The sequence below is a fragment of the Periplaneta americana genome, chromosome 5 (assembly GCF_040183065.1).
Source record: "Periplaneta americana isolate PAMFEO1 chromosome 5, P.americana_PAMFEO1_priV1, whole genome shotgun sequence".
NCBI lineage: Eukaryota > Metazoa > Arthropoda > Insecta > Blattodea > Blattidae > Periplaneta > Periplaneta americana.
The window spans coordinates 10,009,131-10,027,933 of NC_091121.1; the positions used below are offsets into that span (position 1 = coordinate 10,009,131).

An 18,803-nucleotide genomic window follows, 5' to 3' on the forward strand; every position below is an offset into this window, starting at 1 on the left:
TTTAATGAGATAAATGAGTTTCAAAATTACAATAACAAGCCATCTAAGGCGGTGTAATGAAATAAAAAACAAATGACTTCGTCTATAAGGGGCCTTGGACAATAACAATCGAAAGCTATGAAACATAGCCTACAGAGAATGTTTCTGTGTTTGTATGAAGTAATTTCGGAAGCTAACTTGTATAATTAATTATTTCACCATTGGAAAGTGTAGTTTCTCCAGATGGACATAATGCTATAATGTTATTACAGTAACTTCTGAGTGAATCGAGGACAGGTAAGATTAAAATAGCTTCTTATGCACTGAAAACTTGATAGGCCATTCTGTACATTCGTTTCCTGTATTTCTTAAAATAATGTTTATATGCACATTCATTTCATCAAACACGGATGTTCCCTGGATCAAATGTCCTATTTGAATTATGTAATTACTTTATATTTATTTCTAACAGGTGCAGCGGAGCGCACGGGTACGGCTAGTAGCAAATAAATAAATAAAAAATAGGCACAAACTCTTACAACAGACAGCAAAAGCTTAAGGGCAGTGGGCTATGAATGCATACAAAAATTATGGCAAAACATACACCGATACTTTTGACAATATCTACCACAATATTTATGATAGCCCTACATAAATTTTACCACAGAATGTTGAAAGAAAGCTGAATTGAATCACATACAGTTCACTTAATTTAGATTATTCATCTGTCCTAAATAATTTGTTTAATTGTTGCATGCAGCAAATCGAAAATACACTGAAATATAAGACCACATAGGTACAAATTCCTGGCATTAATTTTTGTACTAGCACAGTTTTGAATTTACAATTTTAAACTTTTTATTATATTGTTAACATAATGCCTTTTCTACTTAATAATGATATTGTTTAATTTATTTCCTGTTTTAACCTACCTACAACTGTCGATCAAGTTCAGATATGTTTAGTTTCGCCTACAGCACAATGGAATTAGTGCATGAAGAAAAATACAATGTTCTAAAACTTTGCTTGTGCCTTAAAAAATAATGTGCTGAGGCGTGAAAATTAGGTCACTTATGACCTACAGAAACACTTTAACTGTGCAGTGAATAAGAAAGTAGTAAGATAAGGAATTGGTTTTCTGATTGAAATCCTAATGAGGTTATCAAAGTCTTGGGTCACAGTCTTATCATCACTGTTGTTCTATTTTCAAAATACCAAATAAATGCACGTCTGAACTGAACTGCTAGTCACAGAAACTGCTGAAGTGTGTATTCAAAGAAGATTTCCAGTATAACAGTCTGTTCATAAAATGACTAACAGCTTCTATTACTTCGCTTATGCAAGTAACTTATTGGCTCAAAGAATTCATATAAACGGTCCTTCTGCCTTAAAGAAAGATATTGGAAAACTTGAGGTAAGTATAAGTTTAGGAAAATATCGTAATTTCATCCTATTGAATCTATGTTGGTTTTTTGATAACGTTTCATTTGCCTTCCTAAATTTGAGAAAATGTGTCTAAATTAAGGTGACCAGATTTTATTTTTTTTATTTTATTGGGTTATTTTACAACGCTGTATCAACATCTAGATTATTTAGCGTCTGAATGATATGAAGGTGATAATGCCGGTGAAATGAGTCCGGGGTCCAGCACCGAAAGTTACCCAGCATTTGCTCCTATTGGGTTGAGGGAAAACCCCAGAAAAAACTTCAACCAGGTAACTTGCCCCGACCGGGATTCAAACCCGGGCCACCTGGTTTCGCAGCCAGACTCGCTGACCGTTACTCCACAGGTGTGGACACCAGATTTTCATGTCCCAAAATCGGAACACCTCATAAAATGGCATAGTTGTTGTTTTCTAATGCCAGCTGTTTGAAAATAAAGTCATTTGACCTCTTGCACTCCAATATTTTTCAAAGATATTATCATGGTCAGCCACTGAAGCACAGATTTTGAAGTGTTCCGAATCCATTTCTTGGTTTGAGTTGCACAATGGGCAGTTAGGGGACTGATATATTCCAATTCTATGCAGGCCTTTGGCCAAACACTCATCACCTGTTGCCAAATACATTAATTTTTGTACTAGCACAGTTTTGAATTTACAATTTAAATTTTGTGTTATATTGTTATCTATTATGTAATAATGATATCATTCAGTTTATTTCCTGTTTTAACCTATGACTGTCGATCAAGTTGAGATATTTAGTTTTTCCTACAACACAATGGAGTTAAATACGCTATAAAAATAAACAATGACGATAAAAACAACACACTGCCAATACATGGATATAAAAACATAAAAACTGAATTGAATTGCATGAATTGAATAGATCTTAATTTATTTTTAGATAATGCATTTGCAGACAGTACAATGAACAAAATGTTTTAAACATAAAATTAGCTTTCAGTCCCAAGTTTTCTTGTTCTTTCTGCTAACAAAAGTAAGATGTTAGTTTCTGGACAATATTTTCAATCTTTTTTTAATAGGATTATCGGCTAGACTTCTGTGGACCATTCTCAAAGAAATGGGATGGCTACAAGGCAACAATCGTCCAAGAAAACGGAAAACATGTATGGGGTACAATATGGGAAATAGATAATTCTGATTTATCTAAACTTGATGAGTAAGTTCGATGTACACTGATGTTCAAAGATATCTGACCTACGATTTTATGATCGTGTAAGCGAACTTTCTAACCATGGGATGTCAGAATCAAATATAACAATTTAACAAACTGTGAAATAATTCCGCTAGTTCTCAATAAGTGACACCATTATTGGGGTGATTAAAAAAAAGGGGAAGTGATGATGTAGATTAAGCAAAAATAATAATTATTCTCATAATTGACAATATCAGCGGTTTCCAGCTAAACTCAGCACTGTTTTACAATCAACAGAGGGGGATGAAAGTTCTATAATGTGGGTATAGTCCACATCACCGTTTTTGGCGTGTGAAATAAGTAATGGGAACGTGGAACGTTACATTTGTGTCTTATATTTGCCACAGTCAGTCTGACAACTGTGTTTGGCAAATGGCTGATGTGACGTGTATAGGAAGTGGTACCATTCTCAGCTGCACTACCAACATGCTCACAAACTGAGCACTATATATCTAGAACACACGCCAAAAACGCTGGCACCAGTTGTATATTCATGTACGACTGGCACCACTGACTATTATCTTCACCATCTATTCATAGAAGCCACACTTACACCAACAAATTATCGATCACTATCGATTATTAAGGGTCGTGTATCTTTGAACACCAGTATATAAATATTTAATCACACTTCTCTTATTTGCACATAAACAGAACAAAAACAGTTATTATACCAATGCATTAAAATTATTAGCATACATAAATTAAAATACTATCTTCTTTGGATTGATCAGTAGGCTGTATCTTCATGGTAACCCTCATAAAGGGCAGCTATAACTTTTTGTTATCTCTCTCTCTACAAAGAACATCAGTTTAATCTTAGTTTCTGTCTTCTCCATAAGTTGATACAAGGAAAGAAGTTACATTCATTCTTAATCTAAAACAGGACTTTTTCTGCCTAGTAATATTTTATAAGTGAGAAAATGTTTAATTAATGTTACAGAGAAGAAGGTGTCCCTCAGAATATTTACATTCCAATTGAAGTATATGTTACAACACCGAATGGAAACAAGTTGAAATGTAGATGCTACCAACTATCACCTGAAGTCTTAGAAGTCGAAAAAGCATCATATGAGGAAAAACAACCATCACAAGTCTACCTGCAAGTTATCATTAATGGAGCGATTGAGTCTCAACTGCCTACTACATATATAGAGGAACTTAAAAATATTCGTCATAATGGAAGCAAAGGAAATGCAGAAACTCCAATCAGTTTTTAAAATGGAGTTTGATTATACAATGGGGATGTAAAATAAGACGATTATTATCACAAAGATTTTGATTCTCATATGTATTATTTCTTAACTTTCATTCAGGCACTTTATTTTTGTTGTTTTAAGAAAATTTTATTCGTGTTGGTTTAAGAATTTAATTTTCTAATATTTTTATGCCAGTGACAATTTAAGAGGGGAGGTACACCATTGACCTACAAAAATTTAGTGAAATTAATTTTTTTTATATCTCAGCTACTACGAAAGCTAAATGAACAAACTTTTTCATGCTTAATATACATACATTACACTTTATAAAACACTAATCAGAATATTAAAATAGCTAATAATTACATGTAAAAATAATATCAAATTTGTATAATTTTTTTACAATTGTAATTGGGAAATTATGATCAAGTGTTTGAGCTCACCCAATGTTTTAAAAAAGTTGGCACCACTGAAATCAAATAAATGGATTAAAAAACTTCAAGAATTTAGAATTACTGTAAGGAAACACGTTTAGGTTTAAGTTTTCTACATTACAGTAACAGGCCAAGACAAAGTAAATCTAAAATGTTCTGCAAAACACGTCCCAACTGGTGATTCTACATACGTCAGACACAAAACCATTAACTGACCCTTTAGTCTAGCTTCTTCTGAGAAAGAATTAGAACTGGAAGATCTGTGTCATACATTTACTTACTTACTGGCTTTTAAGGAACCCGGAGGTTCATTGCCACCTTCACATAAGCCCGCCATTGATCCCTATCCTGAGCAAGATTAACCCAGTCTCTACCATCATAACCCACATCCCTCAAATCCATTTTAATATTATCTTCCCATCTACATCTCGGCCTCCCCAAAGGTCTTTTTCCCGCCGGCCTCCCAACTAACACTCTATATACATTTCTGGATTCTCCCATACGTGCTACATGCCCTACCCATCTCAAACATCTGGATTTAATGTTCCTAATTATGTCAGGTGAAGAATACAATGCGTGCAGCTCTGTGTTGTGTAACTTTCTCCATTCTCCTGTAACTTCATCCCTCTTAGCCCCAATATTTTCCTAAGAACCTTGTGCTCAAACACCCTTAATCTCTGTTCTTCTCTCAAAGTGAGAGTCCAAGTTTCACAACCATAAAGAACAACCGGTAATATGTCATACATTTACAGCACGTAAAACAACCCTGTCTCTGACAGGGGGTTTCAAGCAAGATTTATCAACCCTTTTCTTCCCATGTTGAATTCTGATCCTGAATATCTTTGTACCTGACAGGATCATTAAAGAAAATATTACTATTACCAGATAAATTACTTCAAAAGCAGGCATATACAGTCCTGGGTGCAAAAGGGTATCTGTCGGATACAGGGGGGAGAGCCATTAATCCTTCCCATTGAAGGCTTTAAGGAACCAACCTGGACAAATACCCAATGTCCCATACCTACCTTCCCGTGGTGCAGCTGTTAGTAAGCATAATTTTACGAGCTGAACTAAAGGGAGGGGCTACTCATCAATTAGCACTGGTCAGCTTGATGAGTTAATGACCGAATTTGGTATAATTTTCCTCTATTCAATACCTAATTCTCTATTTACCCTATCCAGTCCTCTGACTGAACTCTTACTTTCTTCGACCCTGACGGCATTAGAGCATTCGAGGCCTAGGGGTTCATTTCACTTTCCTTCTTCCTCTTTCTACTTTTCTGTTCCTAGTGCTGACCTGCTATGGCACTAAAATCGTCCTCCAGTGGCTTAAGGAGGGAAAGCTGGTGATCAACAAGATCTCCCAGCTAGGTCCAATGGACCCATCGACCAACAGCAGGTGTGATCCTCCAGACATTCTGGGGGTTGCGTGTGAATGAAGTAGCCACCAAAACGTTAAAATATGGTGTTCACTTAAATCGGCTACAACTTTCCATTTAGGCCATGACTGTTTGGCCAAACACCTGCATAGAATTGGAATATATCAGTCCCCTAACTGCCTATTGTGCAACTCAAACCAAGCAATGGATTCGGAACACCTCAAAATCTGTGCTTCATTGGCTGACCATGATAATATCTTTGAAAAATATTGGAGTGCAAGAGGTCAAATGACTTTATTGTCAAACGCCTGACATTAGAAAACAACAACAAGTCAACTCCTGATAATTTGCTGTAATTAATACACGAACATCCGCAAAATAAAGAAAATCGCAAATTACCCGCAAAATTGATTATTATTATATTATTATCATCATCATCTTAAGTCCGGTAAAAGTTACTCTGACAGGTGCAATTTACTAAAATTCATTTCAAAATCAAGTACAAAATGTGAAATAGTGCAATAGTAATATACTGTACGTTACAAGAGCGGTATGTTGACGTTTTCATGGTCGAGGAAAAGATTGAAAAAGCGAAACATAGTTGAGCTTTTTAATTTCCGAGAACATGAAAACAAACATACCGCTTGTGTATCGTATATTATTTTGTGCGAAGATCATTTATTACATACCTGAAAGACGAATTTCTAATTAGTTGCAATGAAATCTCCATGTTGGTTTCTGTTTAATGACGGCAACTTCGGAAAACCAAAATATCTTTCTTCAACATTGTTGCTATAAAATGTTTTCTGTGTTTACTATACTCCAGCAGGCCGTGATATACGTTTGTCTTTTTTTTCCTCTAGTCTATAAATGCGAACTTAAAACAAACGGTAAGGTTATGTAATGATTTATTTTTCATTTTAATATTTTAACAATATTATTTATATAACATATTGCAGTAATAACATCGGCATCTGGAATCTTGTTGATTTTTTCACGGCTTCCTTAATGTTACTTGTATCAGGAATGCAATAAGTTTTGTGGAGTAGTAGATTTTACTTAATGTTTGCAAATATTTAAAAACAATAATTAACATTGCAATTTAGGTGAAATTGCAGTGGTAAGTTTCCAATTTATAATTATTACTATGTTAAATGTCTCTAAAAATAATATGTTAAAAGCTTAAAGCAGTAAAATGAATGTCGCGTTTAAGCTGTAAGAAGAGGGAAATTGTTATGTGTGTTACGTTGGGAATACTGAATGTGGTATTTCACACTTACCGCGTATTGGTTCTGTGCGGAAAACAAGCAAATACGCATGATCTCGCACAAAACATTTTGAAACATATATTGGAGTGCAAGAGGTCAGATGACTTTATTGTCAAATGCCTGGCATTAGATAACAACAACATTTTGAAACATTATAACGAAGTCAGATTAATGTAATATGTATCTAGTCAGCGATGTACGCAATGAAGATGGAAAGGAACTGGCCACCCTACCCCATTATCTCCTAGCCTAGTTGCCTCATGAGTGATCCTTTATTGGTATCACTTGTGAGGTTCAAACCTGTCTGTAGACAGTTGACTAAACAACAACATAATATTACACAGCACTGCAGTGGGATAGAATCTTAAAACAAGAAACACAAGTTTTGCAAAATACCATAAGACACTAATTTAACAATAATCCGTCACTTTTTTTTTCGTTTCTTAGAGGACTGTTCCTTTTTTCTGATTTTAGATCGAAAAATTTCTTAAGTGGGAGAGAAAAAGCGTAAATCGAGTAAAAACGGAAATGACAACTGACTTCACACAACTCTCCAAGAAAGAATTGAGAATTAGCAGCAAAGAAAATTAACAGCATGTGAATTATCGAATTATTGCGAGTCGACAATGTATATATTTTAAGTTAAGCAACACATTTCTTAGTCCTACCACAAACTAAAATTAATATATGCTGGTAGTCATTCTCACTTTGTAAACAAGTAATGAATTCCATTTTACGAGTGTCCCACTTTAACCACTTCCCTGATTAACCAGAGTTAACTCAGATTTGCTAACATCCGTCAAAATTTATTAACCCGAATTAACTCGTGTGAGTCCCATTTTCGCTGCTAAGGATTATTATCCCGAATATATACGTTTCCATCATTTCATTAACCTTTTTCTGACTAGATGGCTACAGAAGTTAGTGATATTGCTACATCTGGTGGTGGGATTCCTACATTTGGTATATGATATCTGAAGGCAGGAAGACACCCTTTGTCTATCGAATGGGGGTAATTCGTAAGATTTTCGAAAAATACACCCCGAATGTCCTATCACTCAAGGCAGGATGGCCAGGAAAATCGCCCAACTCACTTCGGCTTACAGGTAGACATTTTCCAGAAGTTATTCTGAAAAAGAACAACCCAACCAGACAGGATTTCATGTGTAGTATTGCGAGAGACTCAAAATACAAAGAAATTCAACACAAGAGCATACACTACTGTCCGGAATGCAATGTGCCACTGTGCGTAATACCCTGCTTTCGAGTCTATCACACGACAAGCAACAATTAACGTCTTGATAACAGCACTGGTATTGTACCTCATAAAAGAATCCATAAAGAAACATAAGTTGGTCAATAGTTCAGGAGAAAATCAAAGTGGGACAACTACCAGAGCTGGAATCAAGGTGCACGAGATAACTCGGGATAATAATTCAGGTATGAATGTATGTCTATTTCATAGTGATTTTTAGGTATGTAAGAAAATTAGTGATGTACAGTGATTCTGTAATATTAAATGACCTCTATACAAAAATAAAAAAATTATGATTTTTTTTTTTCACAAAATTGGTAAAATATATAGTAAAGGAAGAGGTTAAAAACAGAATTCTTTACACCAACATGTTACACAAGATAACCAAGAACCCTACACCCAGTTAAGAACTATTAAATGAAAATTGGTCAGTAAACATGGACAGAACAGACGTCTTTTATTTTCATCTAATACAAAGCACAGAAGTCCAACAGTCAACATGTTATTCAGAACTAAATACTTCGAGATACTAGAAAATGAACAGCTTACTTCAAGCTGAATATCATCCATCTTGCACTTGCTGACGTTTCTTCTTGTCGATCTTTTCTGTTGTAATGTTAATAATAGCTTCATAACTTGGTTGCAACCTGAATGATGTGTTCACGATCTTACGCCCTGAAGTGTACCTTTGCACGTTTGAGTGTGACAATGCTAATTCTAACGCATCATCATGGGTCAAGTTTTCAAGCTGATGGCGTGGTATACGAATGCTTTTCTGTTCCACTCCATTTATCTGCAAGTAAGTATGAAATATAATGTTTCTTTTTATACAGATATTTATAAAAGCTGATCTTTTAACACCATGCAAGCATGTAAAAAATGTACGGGCTATTCCATATGAAATCGATCAGTAAAACACCTCGCATTTTTTATACCCTAATTTTTTCCCTACTTATACAAGGTGCTGAGGAGAGTGCATTTGCAAAAATGTACTATTGAAAGTCAAACGGTTTTCGTATTATTGAGCGACAAATTTAGCGTATTTTATAAAAACAAGCCTCTTTCAGCGCTCAGAACTCTGGAACCATTTATTGCAGAACATTGAACGAGAGCTCATTTTGAAGCTGACATTTGGTAGGTTATGTTAAGAAGTAATCCTTATTTTTATTGTATACAGAGAGACAGATAATGTGATTTTACTTACTTTTAGGCTTTTTGCCCATTTGTAAAAATGTAAAAAAATATTGAGAAAAAAACCTTACATTATTAAGAGGGATTCGGCATTGTTTGCTTAGTGACTCGGCAATAAGTTTCGACGGTATTAAATAAATTATTTTCACACGCCTAGGCTTGAACGACGCAGTACCGCACGCACTGGCCGAGAGATGAAGATAAGCGAGCGCTGGGCGTCATTTTACTCCTGTGTTTATGAAAACTTGTGATAAAGCTAGCTCCCACCTCACAGTCTAATAAAGAAATAACATTAGATTTGTAACGACAGGTAGTTTGAAAAATCATCGTCTATGAAGAAAGAAGTTGCCATGACAACAATGATGTATTAAATACTGTAACATGGCAAATCGTTTTATAATGTTAACTTTGACGTTTTAGTTGGCATGGTAATATTTTACGGAACTGGTACAATAATGTGGCATATTATACACGATTTTGACTAATGATAAGACTGTTTATAATGCTGATGTACAAAAAGCACTGTTTATAATGCACTAACTCTCAATTGTTTGTGCAGACATAGGTTACATAAAAACAAATGAAACTTGTGTAGAGAAGAAGAGAAAATATTACATCAAAATCAATTCAAACAATACAAATGTTTCATGCAAACTGTAAAAGGAGAAGGAAGGAAACGAAAGTCAATGCTCTTTATAGAAGAGCTACAAAATAACAATACTTTTTTTTTTTAAACATATTTTGATTCTATAATTTGGGGACATTATAAAGACAAAATGAACAATTTAGTTAATGGAATATGTCATAGTTTAATGTATGAAATACATACCGTGCACACTAGTTCTAGGCAGTAGTGCATATCAACTTGTGGCCACATCTGCTGTAGCACATCTTCATCCCACTTAATCTCAGCTGATGAAGTATTAAGTCGATTAGGGGCTGATACGAATCCCGACCAGAGCTCAGAAGCAAAATGTGGTGCCATTGGTGCCAGAAGAATAATCTGACAAGCCAAAGCTCTTTCAAACTGAGGGCCCAGTCCAATCACCTCTGGAGGAACTTTCTGTAACAGTGCAGAATACATTTTATCGTCAGAGTTTTGAGGCACAAGCCAAATACACAATTGCATTCAATACTGACAGACTTGGAATGGGTGCTAAATTTTACAATACAGTGAAACATATTTTGTGGAATTGGGATGTATTAAAGGAAATCAAAATTATGTTGTACAAGTGCTCTTATATATCTGTAGTTACATATGGAGGTGAGACATGGACTGTGGTTAAAAAGATGTAAGTAGCATTCAGGTAGGAAAATTGAGATCTTTAAATAGTACCGGCACTGTATAGAAAAGAATTTGTTAGGCATTATTTTTGCATTGATTTCCTTTAAATTTTTAATAGTCTTTACGTTTGATCCAGCAAGGTTCAGAATCGATTCTGAATTGCCTGCTCATGCACAATAGCTCAATGTACGTTCCAACAAGACCAGAACTGATTCCAAACCAATACTGAAGTCCCAGTTTCCTGTTCCAGTGTGCTTTAGAACTTGTTCGGAATGAGTGAAATTGGTTTTCGATTAAGAGCAGGAACTGGGAATTCTGAATTGTTGACGCATGCGCAGATGGTGTAACCTAAGTTTTGGTTAAAATGCTTCGAGACTGAGTAGGTTAAAATAAAAAAAAATGGTTCATTATGAGTCATTTGGAAGGTGATAGTAGTGACATATTTTACGAAGAATTAAGTTCAGAAGATGAATATAATTTTAATATGAGAAGAAACTCCAAAGGCCATGAAAGAAGAGTTAAAGAAACGTTCCAACAACATAAAATCCCGAACTAGTTCTGACACCGTACACAACTGGTACATGCATCGAAAGAAGTTCGGTATTAGTTCGGAATACATTCTGAATTGCTTGCTGGAACAGACCTTTTAATTTTAATGATATCAATGTCTGTCAAATTAAAATCTTTAACAGCAACGTGAAATCAGCCTTAGTATATGGCTGTAAGACATGCAAAACAAGTAAAATTATACAAAATAAACTGCAAACATTTGTTAATAGATGTTTACGAAGAATCTTAAAAATTAGATGGCCAGATATAATTACAAACTCAGAACTATGGAAGATAACAAATCAGAAAGAAATCACAATAGAAATCAAAAGACGAAAGTGGAATTGGATAGGGCACACAATCAGGAAAGAAGATGGAGCAGTAGAAAGAATGGCTTTAAATTAGAACCCCCAGGGTAGTAGAACAAGAGGAAGGCCAAAAAATACATGGAAGAGAACAGTTTTGGAGGAAATTGCTAGGAAGGGGAAAACATGGAGCGAAGTGAAGAAGTTGGCTACAAATAGGGTCCGATGGAGGCACTTTGTGAATGCCCTATGCCAGGCCTGCACAAACAGTGCTCGCTGAAACGGAGAGGAAGATACGTCAGAATGACATAGACTTGCTATAGGTAGAGGGAAACGACCACTCAGTTACCTAGTGGAGTGCAGTGTGTAGGCCTATTCTCAGTAACTGTTTCACGTTGCTTACCTACTGCTACAGTACAGTATGGAGGAATCTAAAAGACGGAACATAACATTTAACGATTTACAGCTCGAATTTATTGATCTTCAATATGACCTAAGGGCTAAAGATCGTTTGAATAATAGTATTAGCCTGGTTGAGTTTTACAAGACTAAACATTAGCAATAATATCCACGACTACACAGGCTGGCTGTGAAAATGATTGCTATGTTTGGCTCAACATTTATATTTGTGAGCAATTGTTTTCTATAATCAACTTTAATAAAGGCAGACATCGAACATCTGTAACTGATGTTTCATTATTATCAGTAGGCTACTGTTCCTTTCAGCTGCCAACAGCATAAAACCTCGTTTTGATGTACTGATAAATAAAAAATATAACAAAATGATATTGTACATTTAAATAGCTATAGAATTTCTATTACTTCTGTAAAATAAATATTTCTTTATTAATTAATAATAGTCCAAGATAGTTTTGCAAACACTGAACGGGAATTCATTTCGTAAGCACTCGTAATAGTACTTTCTTTTGTGTTTATTTTGTACGAGATCCACCCCTTCTTCCAGTCCACCCTTATACAGAACGCAGCTAATATCTGCATTCCGCTCATGAGCTGTGAGCCGGCTCGGAGAGCGCAAACCTTGTGCAGGCCTACCCTATGCTCCTCATGAGGAGATACAGAAGTTTGATTGATAGATTGATTGAATGTCATCTTCCAAACTGCATTACTAAACATTTCCCTCAGTTAAAGTGTAATCCATATTTTTCTAATAATTTCTGCCATTCTTCTAACTTCTTTTGTAAGAATGGGTACATAGTTTCTGTTGCCTTCAAGGTACCTGTTGAGGTCTGATGAAAGTCCTGGAAATATGTAGCTAAAGGGGCTTCGGTGAAACTAGGACAGACCCAGCAAGCCAGTAGTGATTATGCAAATGTTTTCAATAGAAGAACTCGTCTTTACCCGCAATCTGGGACATGTTATTTTTGTCACACTGTCTTGGATGTGGGGTATTTTTTACCCAGTTCTAAAACCCAGGCGCTATTTTCAAGTCTATGTAACATATGGCAATGAAATTAAGTTAGGAGGCACATGAGATAATATTTCATAATTAAAAACAAAAGTCCACACCTGTGGAGTAACGGTTAGCGTGTCTGGCCGCGAAACCAGGTGGCCCGGGTTCGAATCCCGGTCGGGACAATTTACCTGGTTCAAGTTTTTTCTGGGGTTTTCCCCTCAACCCAAGATGCTGGGTAACTTTCGGTGCTGGACCCCGGACTCATTTCACCGGCATTATCACCTTCACCTCATTTAGACGCTAAATAACCTAAGATGTTGATACAGCGTCGTAAAATAACCTACTAAAATAAAAAAATAAAAACAAAAAAAATATATATATTTTTTTTTTTGTGGAAAAGGGGGCTTTACTGCCAACAAATTTGTATTTTTAGAAATTCCTCGACACTGTTTTACACTCTGTTAATAAACAAAGAATGGAAGCACATAACCCAATCATAAACAATATTGAATATCAGAACATTGAACTGTAAACAATAATTCATAAATTAATCTAAAAATAAATTCCATTGTTACAAAACTTGTACCAAATATTTAGATTGAATTTAGGCAGTTGTGACAAACACAATTTCTTCAGTCTCCACTGGATCTATATGACAGTCATTGTCACTAAAGTCACTTTCTTCAGCTTCCAAAGTATTCTGCGTCCAACCACTGAACTTCAGATCATCAGCCCGCATACAGTCCTTCGATGCGGATGTCATGTTTACCTTTAGAGAAGATATGAGATAAATGTGGAAAAACTAACGTTACCTGGGACATGGGGTATAATCTACCCGATCCTGAAATTAAAGTGGTTTAGGTTATGATTACTCACCTACAGGAACACAACAGTTACATCTAACAATGAATAGTCAACTGCCAGGAAGGTACTCAGTAGCGTCCTGTGTTGGGTGACGGATAATAGAATTAACAAAGGATTTTAAAATGGCTTGGGTAGAATATACCCACATCCAAGGTTACAGGTTAATATAAATCTATATAACATGTTGTTGTTGTTTTCTAATGCCAGGCGTTTGACAATAAAGTCATTTGACCTCTTGCACTCCAATATTTTTCAAAGAATATTGGAGTGAAAATGGCAAGTTGTAGCCGATTTAAGTGAACACCATATTTTAACGTTTTGGTGGCTACTTCATTCACACACAACCCCCAGAATGTCTGGAGGACCACACCTGCTGTTGGTCGACGGGTCCATTGGACCTAGCTGGGAGATCTTGTTGATCACCAGCTTTCCCTCCTTAAGCCACTGGAGGACGATTAGTGCCATAGCAGGTCAGCACTAGGAACAGAAAAGCAGAAAGAGGAGGAAGGAAAGTGAAATGAACCCCTAGGCCTCAAATGCTCTAATGCCGTCGGGGTCGAAGAAAGTAAGAGTTCAGTCAGAGGACTGGATAGGAAAGGGTAAAGAGGGAATTAGGTATTGAAGAGAGGAAAATTATACCAAATTCAGTCATTAACTCATCAAGCTGACCAGTGCTAATTGATGAGTAGCCCCTCCCTTTAGTTCAGCTCGTAAAATTATGCTTACTAACAGCTGCACCACGGGAAGGTAGGGATGGGACATTGGGTATTTGTCCAGGTTGGTTCCTTAAAGCCTTCAATGGGAAGGATTAATGGCTCTCCCCCCTGTATCCGATAGATACCCTTTTGCAGCCAATCTATATAACATAAATTACAGTTCTCACCCTCAAGCTGTTTGTGAGTCCCTGCATCTTGGATATGGCAACACTCAGTTGAAATGCTGTGGTGTAGTTAAATGTAGCGCCTTTCAAGTAATAATTTCTACTATCGAACATGTAGTCTTCATGCTTTTTAAACTCTGGAGTGTTGGCAGCACTACTGGACACTGTACTCTCCAACTTGGAACGAATATTTATAAAACTTCTCATTGTCAACCACAAGCGATGCTGCCATTTTAAAATGCCGGGAAATGCTGAAAAGAAAGAAGAGCATTTATAATATTACAAATATTGATAAACATAAAACAAATTAACCTTCCCTTCCCCTCTTTTCTGTTCAACTTGTGAAATAAAATAGGAAAAGTGAGGCACCATTAATACATATCGTGAATATTTTAAAGCTAAATAGACCTCAACACTAGAATGAGGTATTGTGGTTGGCACCATGCTTCAACAACCTTTTATCTCTGAGAAAGATTCAGTACTCAATTTCATACGAGGTTAAGTGAACCTCGGGGTTATTCTGGAAGTTTTTGGCAACGTGAAAAAACCTGTCACCACCTGGTACTGGATCTAGGAACTTCTAGTCTATAGCCAGTTGTTCTTCTAAAATTTGGCTTCTAATCTCTAAGCAACTTACAGACGACAGAAATGAGACACTTAAGAAAAATAAAAGGAAATACTAAGAGGGATAGAGTTGGATACCAAACAACCAGGGCAAGCTCTTACATTCTACATATGCAAAAAAAAAAAAAAAAAAAACTGCAATAGCTTCTGTTCGTTAACATGAAACCACAATTTAAAATTACACAGCATAGTGTGCACTCTATGTTGGGTCTTTGATGTTGTCAGTTCACTTGAGGTATGTGGACATAAAGGGAAGAACTGGTACCCATGGTCTTTTATCGTTCCTAGACAGCTCAGTGATAGAGCACTGGAGCGTTTAGCCAAAGATCCTGGGTTCGATACCCAGTCCCGGAACAATTTTTCCCTTTAATATTATTCAAATGAGCTTCATAAGAAACTAAACCTGGAAACCAGATTCACAAGAAAAGATTTCGTTGAACTATACTGGAATGCAAGAGAAATGACGCTGTACTCACTGTCGCTATTCCAGTTCCGGTGAGATGTTGGGGCCACATCTGCAAGTATAAGCAGTCTGGTGGTGTCAGTTCCATAGTCTTGCATCATAGTTTCTGGATCTACACCGTTGTGTTTCGACTTGCTCATCTTCTCCCAAGCAGCAACTACAGGCTGGCCTGTTTTCTTTTCAATGAGTTTCGGACCTAGTGCAATCACAACTAGCTGTAGTCCCTCATCCTTTAAAATTAAGAACAAGCTCTGAAAATTCTGCAAAGTTGCAACATAATCAAAACTTTAATCAAGTAACTACTGCTCTTACGTAAAAATGTATTATACATCACAGGAAATGTATTTATTTTTTTGTTTTACTTTTAATATGCTCTTCATTTAAATCTTAGCTAGTACGACGTGTATAAGCCCTCTTTAATCTTTGACATCTCACCTGTAAGGTCCACTTCTTCTTTAGGTATGTAGAGACCAGTGCCCTTGACCCTGTAGCTTCGTCCCATTACCATGCCTTGCACTAGCAACTGTTGAAATGGCTCTTTATATGGAACAAGTCCAATTGAATGCAGAAAATGGTTGAAAAACCTTGCGTAATACATATGCAGGACAGCTGTAATAAATTGGAAAAGAAAAACACATTTAATAACTTTTGTAATTGTACTTTGTTATGTAATATAAGTTACATGAAAAAACATAATAAGCTTGTATAAGATATCTTTTGGATAACTGACTTTTAACGGTCTTACTGTGTATAGTTTTTATAAGAGACCTATGCAGAATCTCGACAGAAAACATTACTAATAAACCATGCATTGTCATAAATTTAATGTGACACATCCTCTCTCGTATATTTTGTGTGTTTTACAATAATTCAGTTCCTTCATCATGTTGCAAATGATGATATTTTCTTGAACTACTATCTAAAAAACACATATCATCATCATCATTCTGACAAGTATTTAGGTCGAGTGGCCTGTTATAATCTTGTTTTCTGACCATCTCTTTTGAGATCTGCCAATGGATCTTTTTCCTCTTGGTCGATAATTTAAAAATATACTAATAATCCCTAAAGTAAAATATTTGGCTTAAATAAATAAATATAAAGTTAATCTTGCGTAAAAGAAAATTATGTATCATTCAAGGCAAGCAATGTGCTACTGCAAAAATATTTTCAACATTTCTTACATCAAAAACTTGGTTTTTGGTATGCCATATTTCTGTCTGTGTGCAGTGATTTCTCCCAACTATTGGATATACATTTTGTATCTACAAATCAATTCATTTGTGAAACAATCAATCTTCTTAATGTATCCAGCTGTTTGCTGACAACATAAGGTCCACTATAGTCTTTTCAGTTCTTGTTTTTAATGAGAAATGAGGGGTATTTTGATCGATGTTCATTATACAGTAGATGCCTGTTGCTAGTAGCCAGAGTTGGGGTGTAGTCAATATATACTGCAGAACTGTCTTTTCTGCAATTGGGACTGATGATTTTAATTTACTTCTTTTGTGGTTTATGGATGAACAGTATAGAAGAATGTGTTCCAGATTCATATGTGAATAATGCGCAAGGAATATAACTATTCTTACATTATGTAAAAAAATAATTATGTATTAATTTATTCAATAAATAGTATGAGAAACATTTTTACTTCGAACATTCGTCCTTTTCCGTATAGTGGTCAGATGCTAGTTCGAGATTTAGACCTAATTCTGGTACATGACAAATTAATAAATCAGAGCCTACACCATTTTATTTTACAGAAAAAAGCGTACTTACCATGTTCCTTACCACCAATGTATAAATCTACAGGCAAGAACTTTTCCACTTTCTTTTTACTAAAAGGCATTTGCTTATTGTGTGGATCAAGGTATCGAAGGAAATACCATGAAGAATCAACAAATGTGTCCATTGTATCAGTTTCTCGAGTTGCCTCACCATGACACCTTGAACAAATATGTACAACTTTCAGAATAAAACTTGGTAAGTAAGATATAGTTACTAACCTACACTTTAAAAGCTTAGTCATTTGTTTTCTTGCCTCACATTAACAATATTCTCAACAGTTGCCAAAGCTTTCAGGACAACTGGTATGTTGTGCCTACATTTCTTCTAATTCATTATGTAATGCACAATTTTGGAGACAAAAATTTACATTGTACACGAATATTTTAAAATGCAATCATGTTTAGTAATGAGTTTAAACTTTAAATTCTGAAACAGCCAACCATCTCAAATGTTTATGAATTGCTGTAAATTTAGATGGTACAGAAATTTGTCTCATTTTAAATTAATTATATTTTAAAATTATTAATTTGAATGTTTCTTAATTTTTTTAATTATCGGATATAAATTAGACTTTACTTTAAATAAAACTTATATTATAACATGATTCTCATGATATCTACACATGACCAGTTTTTAAAGCAAACAGAACTTACAACCAAACTCTTATCACTGCATGCACGCACGCACACACACAGATATATATTTTTTTTCTTTCGTATGCACGCATATATCCACTTACACATAATATAATAATAATAATAATAATAATAATAATAATAATCCGTGGTGCTACAGCCCGTGAAGGGCCTAAACTAATCAGCCGGCTGCTGGCCTCACGCCCACATGCCGAAGCAGAGGTGGACGATCATCCAACCAGAATGGAGGTATCGTATGGTTAGCACGATGATCCCCCCAGCTTTTATAGCTGGTATTCGCAACCAAATTTTGCTACCTATCGTAGCTCCCCAAGTGCATCACGATGCTGGGTGGGCACCGGTCCCATACACTGGCCGAAAGTTCATGAGAAAATTTCTTCCCCCATGAGGAATCGAACCAGCGCGCATTCCGTAACGCGAGTCCTAGGCAGGATGCCTTAGACTGCGACGCCATGGCGCGGGACTTACACATAACATCTGCCAAAGTAAACATAATTATAATGACTGGTTTAAGAAGAGATGATAAATTGCTAGTACATGAGAGAAACTAAACAAAAATCACTAAAATGTGTTACATAACAAATATCTATCAAGTTCTATGCAGATATTTCC

At 35.7% G+C, this 18,803-nt stretch overlaps 2 protein-coding genes across 3 annotated transcripts in view; one reads left to right on the forward strand and one right to left on the reverse strand.

Annotated features, from left to right (window-relative positions):
• The window catches only part of LeuRS-m (Leucyl-tRNA synthetase, mitochondrial), a 29,724-nt gene that overhangs the window by 833 nt on the left and 10,088 nt on the right, over positions 1-18,803 (reverse strand). The window contains exons 6-11 of one of the 2 annotated variants that reach the window (XM_069825331.1): positions 17,527-17,693; positions 16,183-16,356; positions 15,761-15,943; positions 14,664-14,911; positions 10,193-10,426; positions 8,722-8,965 (exon numbers count right to left, since the gene is read on the reverse strand). In XM_069825331.1, the coding sequence (XP_069681432.1) occupies positions 8,735-8,965; positions 10,193-10,426; positions 14,664-14,911; positions 15,761-15,943; positions 16,183-16,356; positions 17,527-17,693 (1,237 nt within the window). In that variant the 3' untranslated portion in view covers positions 8,722-8,734. Of the gene's footprint in view, positions 1-8,612; positions 8,966-10,192; positions 10,427-14,663; positions 14,912-15,760; positions 15,944-16,182; positions 16,357-17,526; positions 17,694-18,803 lie in introns of those variants that run through there. The other variant, XM_069825330.1, reaches the window with a different exon arrangement.
• Positions 1,239-4,341, forward strand: LOC138699457 (gamma-glutamylcyclotransferase-like). Its single transcript, XM_069825344.1, has 3 exons — positions 1,239-1,393; positions 2,465-2,601; positions 3,581-4,341. The coding sequence occupies exons 1-3, from the start codon at positions 1,289-1,291 to the stop codon at positions 3,855-3,857; spliced, it is 519 nt and encodes a 172-aa protein (XP_069681445.1). The 5' UTR covers positions 1,239-1,288; the 3' UTR covers positions 3,858-4,341.